This window comes from Diabrotica virgifera, chromosome 1 (genome assembly GCF_917563875.1).
Source record: "Diabrotica virgifera virgifera chromosome 1, PGI_DIABVI_V3a".
NCBI lineage: Eukaryota > Metazoa > Arthropoda > Insecta > Coleoptera > Chrysomelidae > Diabrotica > Diabrotica virgifera.
Genome location: NC_065443.1, coordinates 4,245,039 through 4,258,313, shown reverse-complemented (window position 1 = coordinate 4,258,313; position 13,275 = coordinate 4,245,039). Strand labels below are relative to the sequence as shown.

The window sequence follows — 13,275 nt, the reverse complement described above, 5'->3', positions numbered from 1 at the left end:
TTACAATCGAATTCCATGATTACTTCATTTTCATAAAATTTTGAGTTACTGCAGTCTTGCACTGAGGGTGCGAAATATTACCTTTACAATCAATATCAGTCCTAAAAACAGCCGTGAGGGGCATTCCTTTGCACTCTCCCTCTTCGCAAAGATAATGTTCTTCTCTAAAATGCCGCACTAGATCATCCATGTTGTTGTAAAACTGATGTTTGCCATCAGCATCGCAAAAATGACAGAACAAATGGATCCGTCGAAGATGTCTGAACAATTCCTCGCTGTCCATGAACCTCTCGTCACAAAATTCACATAATGGATGCCCTCTAAAATAAAAAGAGAACATTTATCTAATAGAACTGATGGTCAATTGGCGAGGAACCGCAAAGTGGGCGACGCGTGGTGCCGAATTTGAAAAGCATCAACTCTAGGAAAACATTGACTTTGCCATTAATTTGTGTACATATTTGCGGTCAGTTTATGTTGTAACTAACAATGAATTCGACTTAAAAAACTATTGCAGTGTTCCTCAGTATTCATTCCTATTATACTCTACGTAATGACCTAAATTAACCAATGCCAAATCACACATTTTGTTAATTTAACGTTTGTATTAAACGTAGTATTTTTAGTGTTTAAGCGACTGCAAAATTAAATAAATAAATAAAATGTAGTATATATTCTGTACATAGAATGTACATTGTTATGCAAAATATTCCGACCACCTCGTAATATCCAGAACACAATTATTATAAAATAAATTCACCTACTTAGTTTCCAGTTTTTATTTAATTAAAAATTGTTATATGTTGGTGTAAAATAAATTATAGTGTACCTATTAATTAAATTAAAAACAAAATTAGAAATTTTAAAATAGATTAATAATTTTTAAAACGCTGTGTGATTATCGGGGGCCAGATTTTTTTATGAAAAAAAAGGTAAAAACAAATCAGTAGTTAGCATAAAATTTTAATGAATGCATACAGATGAAACATAATTTTGAGTCGTCTTTAACTTATAAGATGTCTTAGTGACAAAACTTAGTGGTTACTTTGGCAAAACACTCGTGTAAATGATTTTAATTTAACGTTTTAGAACTGTGAGGTCAAATGACAAAATGAATTGTTTTCCTAGAGTTATCGTCCATCTTTGAAATTTTCAGCGGCCTCTGTCGGAATTTAATTTTGCGAATATGGCTGGTATCAATCGTATGACTCCATTCAGCCCTATTCTGTAACTTTTAACAAATTGAATAGAAATGACCAAGTCAAATCGTAATTACCCTAAATCGGAATGTTGGTTATCTATCGCGTCGTTTTCGTGGTTGGTTGGCATTCCGTAACTCACATCGTAATCAGTGTAAATCAAAAACGCCAACTTCTAGTTGACGCGCTCAGGAGGGGGTGGCAACACCGCACTGCAAAGTGAAAAACGTGTTCTATGTGAAGAATCCATCAAAAAAAAAGTAATTTTGGTTTGTTTTGGATGGTTTTGGTTAAGTTTGACAAATTCAACACAACAAGAATAAAAAAATGGCAAGTTGGCAAGTGGAACACCAATTGGGAACATGAACACCAAAAAAAAACATCTGCTGAGCATTTAAATTACATAGTAGACTTTATCTCTGAACATAAAATATTATTGCACAGTAAAAGTAAGTTTTTTCCCTAAGAAAAATTTTGGTTTTTTGTTTGAAACACACTAGATACGTTCAAATCTACACATTGTACCAGTAAATTTAGAGTAGTCATTCTTAAAATGTCTAATGATTTCTATTAACCTTGATGCTGTATAATTATTGGTATATAAAATTAAAAATACAATTATCTAAACTAAATAAATAACAACACAGACTAAATAGGCTATTGTATTTGATTATATTCAAAATAAGATAGCTAAAAGGAACTACAACGTTAACGGGGTTTTATTATTTCATATGGTCAATGGACATCTATATATGAAAAAACCGCGGAGTGCTACCATTTAAAGGGGTGCGTTTTTGAGAAATGGGTGAATTAGTCCCTGGGCACAGGTTACATTAGGGTGAGTTCTATGCACTTTTGGTACAAACATATCTATCTGTTCCTGGTTAAATTTCCTATCTAAATATCACTTTTTAAAGTCAATGATACTTTTTTTTACAAAAATATATCCAAAAGAAAAAGCACAAAGAAACCCAAAAGAAAGAAATTTTGTTTTTTGTCCCATAACTTTTGTCCATGAGGATATAGGTAGGTATAGACATTGCTTTACAGAAAAAAAAAACGTACATATTTCTTCTTTAAAGTGTTGTTTAGTAGAGGTAATAAGGATTTATAGTTTTCAAAATATGATTTTTCAAAGTTCGCCACTCACAGCAATTTTGGGCAATTTTCCTTGTTATTTCGCAAATATTGTTCTATAACTTGTTTCTGCGTAACTTTAGGTATATGCAATGGTACACGTAATAGGAATAGAAATCAATTAAAGTATTTCTCATGATCATCTTTCAGTGCGTCACAGTTTATCGATTTCTTTCTAACGCATTAAATTGTATGTGACAGAAAAAAAGGCACGTCGGTGATTACATTTCGTCGGTGACATTTTTATAACATTTATTCTAGTTGCCGATAGATGGCGCCATAATAAAAAAATAATTTTTTTTAATTAGATAATAATATTACAAATATCTGTATAATTTATAAGACTATACAAATCAAAGAAAAAACCATTTTATAAAATACAAGAAACACATTTGATTGGTTTTTATTCCAAATTGAAAATAAAATGTGACAACTGTCAGATTTAACTAAAATGTCATGTTAGAATAAATGTCATAAATGTGTATTATCACGGACTTACCCTTTTTCCTATCATTTGTTACGCACTGAAAAATGATCATGAAAAGGACTTTACCTTTGAATTGTCTACTATATAAAGTTGTACGACTTTTTTTAAAGAGGTTATGGTTTTCACGGTTTTATACTTTTAACGATTTTTATAATATAATATAAAAATAAAATAATATTATATAATATATTATATATAGTATATATAATATAATATTATATTATATATATATATATATATATATATATATATATATATATAATACCTAATATAAAAAAAATATTATTTTTTACATTTTTACGATTGTTTTTGAAATTTCTCATTATAACTTTTTTTTTCTTGTACATGAATATACTATATATTGCTCAATAAAGAAGGCTTACTTTCTGTTCTTTAAAATAGTGTATCATCTATATTTAAATATGTAATGGAAATCGAGTGATTCTTTGATATTTTTTACCTATATTATTTAAAATTATTTCTTTTACAAAAATTACATAAACATTAGTCTTAGAAAACATCACTTTAGTTAAAATTATTTAAACGTTAACATTTAAAAAAAATTTCAAAATCAAAGTCCATCTCTTCGTTAGCATTAGCTTCAATATCTTCCTCTGATACCTCAGTTATCTTAGAGTTCCCACAATTAGTACCCATGCACATGCACCCTTTGCAGAATATTGAACAACTAATTCATATCTTCCTACAACCGCAATTTTTTGTACATCCTTTGGTACATTTACATGCTATTTTTTCAAGCAAAGCTTGTGGTGCAGGGGCTTTGACAGTAAATATTGGAATTAATCCATATTTTGAAGTTTGCCCGGCCGAGTCAAGTGGATCCAAAGAATTACCTATAAAAAATAAGATTCAATCGTAACACACAATCACATAAAAAAGTTATAATGAGGAATTTAAAAAATAATCCTAAAATCAAAAATCGTTTCAATCGTTTGCATTTTGAAAAAGCATATCTTATTCAAAAATAATCCTAGAATTTTTTATAATACACCATTTTAAAGTAAACAGAATAAGCTTTCTTTTTTATTATATAATATATACCTAAATGTAGAAAAAAAAAGTTATAATGGGAAATTTAAAAAATAATCGTAAAAAATATAAAAACCCGTTAAAAGTATAAAGTCTTGAAAAAGATAACCTCTTTAAAAGAAGTCGTACAACATTATACAATCGAACATTTTAAAGGTAATTGATTTCTATTCCTCTAACATGTACCATTGCATATGCCTAAAGTTACGTAGAAAAAAGTTACAGAACAATATTTGCGAAATATCAATGAAAATTGCCCAAAATTTCTGTGAGTGGCGAACTTTGAAAAATCATATTTCGAAAACTGTAAATCCTAATGACCTCTACCAAACATCATTTTAAAGAGAAAATATGTAAGTTTTTTTTCTGTTAAGCAATGTCAATACTTATATCCCCGTGGACAAAAGTTATGGGAACAAAAACAAAATTTCTTTCTTTTGGGTTTCCTTGTGCTTTTTCTTTTGAATATATTTTTGTAAAAAAAAGTATTTTTGACTTAAAAAAGTTATATTTAGATAGGAAATTAAACCAGGAACAATTTTTATGTAGACGTGTTTGTACCAAAAGTGCATAGGACTCACCCTAATGTAACCTGTGACTAATTCATCCATTTCTCAAAAACGCACCCCTTTAAATGGTAGCACTCCGCGGTTGTTTCATATATAGAGATTCATTGACCATATGAAATAATAAAACCCCGTTAACGTTGTAGTTCCTTTCTATAGTACATAATCAATAGCCTAAAAATCGCTAATTAATTAAACAAATAAACGACAAAACAACAATAATAATGCCAATGCTCAAGACCAAAATTACGATGTCGAAATATGATCTTGACAGGGCTTGTCTACTCGAAATCAATTTCTACCCAACGTTCTGATAGTAGAGGTCAAGATAAGTTACAGAATACCAATTCCTACAAATTCCGCTCGGACTTGCTGACCTCTATTCGATTTGACTCATTTCTATGCGATTTGTAGTTACAGAATAGGCCTGATTGTCTTTTTTAAGCAGGGAATCTGTATGTTCCTTTAAAGTGAAATTTTATAATACTGACCTCGTGTCACAACATTTTTAAAATTTAATACAACTGGAATTTTTCCTTTTCCTGGAATTTTTTTAAGCATACTAAACTTATAATGTAAAGTTATGACCTGCTTTCTTACCTATGAGACGTATTATCCGGATCTCCTTTTCTTCTGTGAAGCCCCAACTCTTGGCGATTGTAACAGCGCTTTTCGAAGCTGAAAATTTTAAGGTTTTCAGTACAAATGTCACAATAGAACAGTTCATGTTCCCTTCGCATGTGATCTTTCAATTGTTGGAAGGTTTTAAAAGGCCATTTTCTTTCGGTATCTTCGCATAATGCGCATCGATGCTCCAACAATCTATGATACGCTTTTTGGATATCTGAGGTACAGAAGAATATGCCGAATCTGCGATCCTGAAGATTCGAACGCTCGAATCTAGACAACAGAGATGAAAAGGGTTCGATTGCTTTGGTAAATACCACCTGAAATAAAAGTTTGATATACAGACAATGTTATTACAGGGTGAGTCATGAGGAACTGTACATACTCCTAGCTCGTATAGAGGCCCCTATGGGGAATAACAAATGACCATTAAAAAGTGTCTGCTCCTATTGTTTAATAATATACAGGGCGAGTTTCACATTTTGACAGAAATTTGTATTCGTCATAATTTTTGAACGGTCAGATCAATGTCTCTTATTTTGGTCAATCGTTACACTATTACCACCTAATCAACTGATTTATTAAAACTAGAAAAAAATCAGGTCCGGCTTTAAAAAAAGCACATGTATACGCTTTTTGAAAACTCTAATATGAATTTTACAAATTAGACAACTAGGCAATTAAAATGGCATATTTATTTTTTTCCTCACACGATTACTTAATTTTTAAACGCTTTTATTTGGTTCAATAGTTTGCGTCAAATCTTTAGACGTTAATTTGACTGCCTTTTCTTCAATGCAAATGAATGAAAATTTGTAGACATATGCATTCGCGGGAACAATACACGAATAGTCAATAAAAAAAATTTTCATGTTTATTAATTGTTTAAATAAAAAAAAAAACGATTTTAATGGAAAATGCTTAAATTTTCTTGTTTTTTACAATGTAAAAACTTGAAACATTTACGGATTGTAGCTAATGATATGAACAATACATAATTTCACTTTTTACGTTAATTGTTTACGTTATGCTTCATAAATAAACAATAAAGTTTCAAATTTTTTGCCGATCCGACTACTTTTCATGTTAGTACATCATATATGTTTTATACATATTTTAATAAACATGACGATATATTTTAATGTTTGAAAAGTGTAAGACTAAAAAGTAAAAAATAAAAAAATATAAAAAAAAAATTTAAGAAACGCTTTTCTTTAGTTAATAGTGACTAAAATTAAAAATATTATAAAAAAATCAACGAAAAAGCAAACAATAAAAAAAAATTGAAAAAATCTAACACATTCGTTAAAGACAAGCGTGGGACGAAAACCGTTTATTCGATGAATAAGCGCCACGCTTTTCTTTGATGAATGTGTTAAGATTTTTTCAATTTTTTTTTATTTTTTGCTTTTTAGTTGATTTTTTTATTATATTTTTAATTTTAGTCACTTTTAACTAAAGAAAAGCGATTCTTAAAAATTGTTTTTTTATATTTTTTTATTCATAAAAAAAATCAAATTTGACTATGAATAATTAAAAGTTTGGTAAAGTGAACCATAGATTTAAAAAAATTAACTTTTATTACAAAAAATAATTTTTTTTGAACAAATATTTAATTTATGTTACCACCCAATCAACTGATTTATTCAAACTAGAAAAAAATCAGGCCCGGATTTAAAAAATTAGTTCGTTTTGGTCTTAAAAAAATTCACCCTGTATACGCTTTTTGAAAACTCTAATATGAATTTTACAAATTAGACAAATAGGCAATTAAAATGGCATATTTATTTTTTTCTCCACACGATTACTTAATTTTTTATTAAAAAATCAAATTTGTCAAAATCTGAATTTTAACCTAAAAATAAAAAAAAATGAAATCACGGTTTAACTCGCTACAACTCTGTTCCATTTTAATATTTTTTTTGTTTCTGAAATTTTTACAGCACATATCTCTTACCATTGTGAAGACTATGAAAATTGTAGACTTTCAGTATTCTTATCGTAAAAGTTATGAATTTTTAAAAATAAAAGGTGCAGATTCGTGAATTGCAAAGTTAAATCGCAAAAATTAAGTGAAAAAATTTAAAATTTATCTATTTGATCACGTCTATGTTAAACTATAGAGTCCAAAGAGAAGTGTTATGGGAAGTTTTAGATCTAGACGTGTTATAGAAAAAAATGGTGAAACTTTTAATTTTAAGAAAAACTTTGTTTAATTTTTTTTATTTTATGGTTTTATTCGCCATTTTATTTTTCTATAACACATCTAGATCTAAAACTTCCCATAACACTTCTCTTTAGACTCTATAGTTTAACATAGACGTGATCAAATAGATAAATTTAAAATTTTTTCACTTAATTTTTGTGATTTAACTTTGCAGTTCACGAATCTGCACCTTTTATTTTTAAAAATTCATAACTTTTACGAGAAGAAGACTGAAAGTCTACAACAATTTTCATAGTCTTCACAATGGTAAGAGATAAAATATGTGCTGTAAAAATTTTAGAAAAAAAAATATTAAAATGGAACAGTGTTGTAGCGAGTTAAAACGTGATTTCATTTTTTTTTTCATTTTTAGGTTTAAATTCCGATTTTGACAAATTTGATTTTTTAATAAAAAATTAAGTAATCGTGTGGGGAAAAATAAATATGCCATTTTAATTGCCTATTTGTCTAATTTGTAAAATTCATATTAGAGTTTTCATAAAGCATATACAGACCAAAACGAACTAATTTTTTAAATCTGGGCCTGATCCTTTTCTAGTTTGAATAAATCAGTTAATTGGGTGGTAACATGAATTAAATATTTGTTAAAAAAAAATTAATTTTGTAATAAAAGTTAATTTTTTTAAATCTATGGTTCAATTTACCAAACTTTTAATTCAGTCAAATTTGATTTTTTTATAAAAAAAATAAGTAATCGTGTGGGGAAAAAAATAAATATGGCATTTTAATTGCCTATTTGTCTAATTTGTAAAATTCATTTTAGAGTATTCAAAAAGCGTATACAGGGTGAAATTTTTTCTAAGACCCAAAACGAACTAATTTTTTAAAGCCGGACCTGATTTTTTTCTATTTTGAATAAATCAGTTGATTAGGTGGTAATAGTGTAACGATTGACCAAAATAAGAGACACATCGATCTGACCATTCAAAAATTATGACAAATACAAATTTCTGTCAAAATGCGAAACTCGCCCTGTACATTATTAAACAATGGGAGCAGACACTTTTTAATGGCCATTTGTTATTCCCCCTAGGAGCCTCTATACGAGGTAGGAGTATGTACAGTTCCTCATGACTCACCCTCTATATGTACACATGTTGCTGTCACAAGTAAGCATGTTAAGTGACCTTCAATAATGTATTTATTAATAATACAAAAAATAGTAAAAAATAAAGATTATGTAAAATAAACATTAAAACAACAACGAATAAGAGACAATTAAACAATAAAATTTGTACATTAAAACAATATATTATCAAATCACAAAAGGTAAAAAGATATCACATATTTAGAAGTTGCCTTTTGAAAATATTAATGTTTAGACAGAATGGATCCAATAGCTTCTTCTCTAAGTGCCATCGCCGTGACTAAGGTAGGCAATCATCATGGCTATTTTGACCTTCGAGGCAGCTGCTCTGAACAGTTGCCTTGAGCTGCAACCAAACCATTCTCTCAGGTTCTTCAACCAGAAAACAGGTCTCCTTCCTACACATCTCCTACCCTCTATTTTTCCTTGAATTATGAGTTTCAAGATGTTATGTAGGTGAGAGATCATAGCTGTTATGATAAATAAAACCAAGATTACGAAATCCTGTTTCCTTAATTTAAAAAAAAATGGCTTCTAAATGTCAATGCACAATGAAATAATATACCTAAATCTCTAATCTCAGTAACTGAATCCAAGAGTACATAGTTAAGAACATATCTTTAATATGAGAAGGTTGAGAACAGTGTGTCTGTCAATGTCATCAAACACACTGCTCTCAATCTTCTTATTGGAGGTCAGTTTACAAGCTTACTTAGATAATATTCCAAACATTCCTTCAACTGAGTAGTAATGACACTGTAAAAATTAATAACACTACTGATCCTAATAACATTGTAACACGCTCTGGTATGACTGTAAAAAGATCTTCCAGGTTTAGGTTTAAAGATTAATAAGAAGGTTGAGACCAGTATTAACAGATACATCCGGTTTCCTGATAAATGCTATAATTTTGAGCTTTACTGCGTTTATAGTGAGCCTAGTATTGATAGATCTATCAAAATAAACAGGCTGTGGTAGCTAGGCCACTTGGAGAGAATAAATGACATGCAACTGTTGAAAAACATTTATAACCAAAGACTGGATGGAGTGAGGAAAATAGACAGGCCTAGAACACGATTTAAGAACCAGCGGAAGACAATTTACGAGTATTAAGAGTATGAAATTGGCAGTGGCGGCTCGTGACCTCAGTATGCGGGTAGGCTACACATACACTTCGGGTAGGCGACAAAAAATATCCTACAATTTGTAATACATTTTGAGCCGTCTTGCAATACTAAATGTAATCTATGAGCGCAACAATGTGTAAAAATTGCTTTTGGAGCATCTACTTTAATTTTTGATTGTAATCTGTTTAAAGAGCCAGCCATTACACTTGCACCATCGTAAAATGGAGCAATTAATTTATTTTTGTAATCATATGGCTCAAGCACGTTTGAAATTAAACTATATAGAGCGTCTGCAGATCTATTCTCGCTAACATCAAAAAACCCTAAAAATCTTTCTGTTACCTGACCAACTTTGTTAACAAAACGGATTGTTAAAGTACACTGTGATTTTTCGGTTATATCAGTAGTATCCGTCCGCTAGTATAGAAAAAATTGACTTTCATTAATTTCTGTTGAAATTTCATTTTTTAAGTAATCGGCAAGGCAATCTATTAAATCATTTTGTATTGTTTTTGACAAACCGTGAACACCCCTTCTATTTTTTTAACATGATCCTGGATTTCCTGATCGCGTTTAACTACTAAATTAAAATTTTCTTTAAAATTACCCATGTTTGAAGAATTATTGCTCTCATCACGACCGCGAAATGCAAGTTCTTGTTTTACTAACAGAATTGTAACATCAATTTCTTCAACTTCTTCAATCTTTTTCAACTTCTTCATTATATATCTTATTAGATAGAGAAATTTGTCCAGCTAAAGCACTGTCAATAGTTTGTTTATTTTTTTCTAACCCGTTTTAAACCTAAGCAATTGTTTAAATGTTCTTTCGAAGATTCATGTTTTTTTTACACTAGCTGATAAATTTTTCAAATCTGAATATCCCTGACTCACCCAAACATTTTGCTTCAAATTTGAGAGCAACAGACAAGGGCCAACAGAAAAGTGAATTTTTAAAATAACTTCCGCTTAGCCATTTATGATTTTCATACCATATTGTTTTAAACGATCTCGAAATGGTCGATTGTCTTTTGTCTTATCTGTGGATAAAATTGTTAAATTTAGTAAAGGCCGGTCCATTGAAATAATTTCTGATCTTTCTTGATTTTGGCACCTTGAAAAAGGCGTCTCGATCAAACTGCATATTACATCGTTTAAAATATTCATATTCGATGACTAAAGTTTTTCCACCAATAAAACTAACACACCTACGTTTCAACAACGTCAAATATTACTTATTTTATTTATGTATCAAATAATAATTTACTCTTCGAATAAATTGATAAGTTAACAATTAACCTCGCTTTAAATTTTTAATTATCTATATAATTAATATAACAACAATTCGTCAGTTTAACTTTAAATTATCCAAATTGTATTGAAACACAATAAAAATATAATGGACGACTGACAAATAACTATTTACAGATTTATTTGTCGTTAGTGAATTATTACTAAATTAATATAAAATTTACCTGTTTATTATTCAGTTTTCATAAACAAATTTAAATTGTCCTACCTAGTTTTATTCAATACTTAACCTACTAATAACAGCCAAAATCAAAAACAATTATTTTAAAACAGTTTCACAAGACACAAGAGAAGCAACTGATAAAATTTTGTAGGTCCGGCTATAAGACTCTGTGCCTATTCGCCCCCTTTCAAAATCGTAGAATACGGTCGTTACCAGCAGACCTGTAGCAGGCCTGCTCGCGTAAACAGAGAGATCGCACGTCAATTCGGTATTGGCATTGTTCTATTTCAGGCTACGTTTTCAAGTGCCTGACCCAGGAAGAATATAGAATCTTATACAGTACTACTGATACTACAAGGAGCGTACAATAATTATAACTACGGAGAAAATTTTTTGGATATTTTTTAAAAATAATTTGGATAATTTTTGCTATTTTATTGTAGGTATTGTGTCAAAATTTATAAATTTCAATTTTGAAATAAGTAATTTATATTAATAATTATATTATTGTACTACATTTGAAGAGGGTAGGTGGCGCCTACCTTGCCTACCCCGACGGGCCGCCCCTGGAAATTGGAAAACCAAAGCGAAGGATAAGAAGAAAGGGAAACTGATTTTAGAACAGACCATGACCCACTATGGGTTGTAGAACCCAATGATGATGATGATGGGTCCTTTGTAATATTGATACAGGATATTGCTTTGTATGTTTTATATTTTTAATAACTGCAGGTACTTTATTTAAAGTATAATTGTTGTTTTTATCTTATGTATTAATGTTATAAATTAATTATTTTTTGTATATTATTGCTTTTGCTATTTTTGAATAAATAAACTTCTTTAGTATATTATTGACAGAACAAAAAAAGTTATTATTTTATTTAAATATCACCTATTGTTCATTTTATTAGACCACACTATATACCACATAATTAGACTTTAATTCCAATTTCCTTCCCTTTCACTCCAACAAGGATAACAATATTGTGCAACATATTAAATGGTGCATAATATATACCAACACATCCACAAACATTATGCCAATATGGTAACCATAAAATGATATGGATAATGCATTAGTTAATATTAATGATAAGCTGAAACAGACAAAATTATCTGTTATCTTCCTTCTTAATGGTTTAATGTCTAGAGCTGAACCTATCACTTTTTCATTGAAGTTAAATATCGATATGAATGTAAAAAAATACAACGGAAAACATGCAAAATCAGTGCTTGAGGCAGGTGTTTTCTATAAATATTATATAAGAGAGAGAAGTGTTAAAGAAACACTAACATTCTCTAAAAATAGATCGCCAATATGTTCTCGCTAAACTGTAAAATTCGACTCCTCCAACTTTTTTTAAATCTAAAACTTACTTTGGGCAAGACCTGTCTACAAATGGGGCACTCATTTTGCTTGCAGAGCACCCTCATCCTGGTGGAGCACTCAAAACAGACAGCATGATCGCAGGATCCTATGGAATATATGTCCACGCTCTTAAAACAAACGACGCAAAGATTTTCGGTTTCACTAGAATTTGCAGAATCCTTTCCAGACATTTTCAATGGACAATGATGTTTCTTTTTCTTAAACACAATCTGGCAAAACACAACCTACACAAAATTGTAAATCCTGGATGTCGTCTAATGTCTAATCTTAATCTAATGACAAGGAATGACAGGTAGGTAATTCACAACGCTGTTGCAGTGATGCCAAATTAAGCATGAAAACGACCTTTACACTTTTATTCCAAAAATTATTTAATTATTAAGACTTCAAAATAAATGGAAAAATAGAAGGTTAAAAAAGAAAAAATTTAAGGGTTTTGTAGCAAGTCAACAATAAGGAAAGATAGCATGCACATGGACACATACATATTTTATTGGTTTTAACAAATATAATGATAAGATAAATTTCTGTGAACTTTGGCAACCATGTTCAAGGACAGTCATAATGGCAACTCGGATTTTTCATGAGAGGGCGCGAGGGTAGTAAATATGGACACGTGTTTGACAGTGAGGTACGAAAAAAAATTCTAAAATACTTCATCAGTCATCATCATAAGATGAGGGGGTGCTTCTGCGTCCAAAGTTGAACATAGGTCTCCCCTAATTTCATAGCCGGAATTAAGGCAGTGGGGGCCCCTGGGCAGAATTGGTGTGGGGCCCTACCCCTTACCATTAAACAAATTGTTGTTATGGATATGACTAATGACTATGGTATGGTTATAGTTCGTGTACTTTTCGACATTTTTTAACTGAAAATTCCTTGATTCGAGAGTTCGAAATGAAGAC

The 13,275-nt window shown here is 30.0% G+C and overlaps 1 protein-coding gene across 1 annotated transcript in view; it reads right to left on the bottom strand.

Annotated features, from left to right (window-relative positions):
- The window catches only part of LOC114334955 (E3 ubiquitin-protein ligase ZNF598), a 33,014-nt gene extending 20,375 nt beyond the window's left edge, over nt 1-12,639 (bottom strand). Inside the window, exons 1-3 of the mRNA XM_050654143.1 lie at nt 12,358-12,639; nt 5,040-5,386; nt 82-320 (exon numbers count right to left, since the gene is read on the bottom strand). Of these exons, the coding sequence (XP_050510100.1) occupies nt 82-320; nt 5,040-5,386; nt 12,358-12,540 (769 nt within the window). The 5' untranslated portion in view covers nt 12,541-12,639. The remainder of the gene's footprint in view (nt 1-81; nt 321-5,039; nt 5,387-12,357) is intronic.
- Between the last annotated feature and the right edge of the window lie 636 nt (nt 12,640-13,275).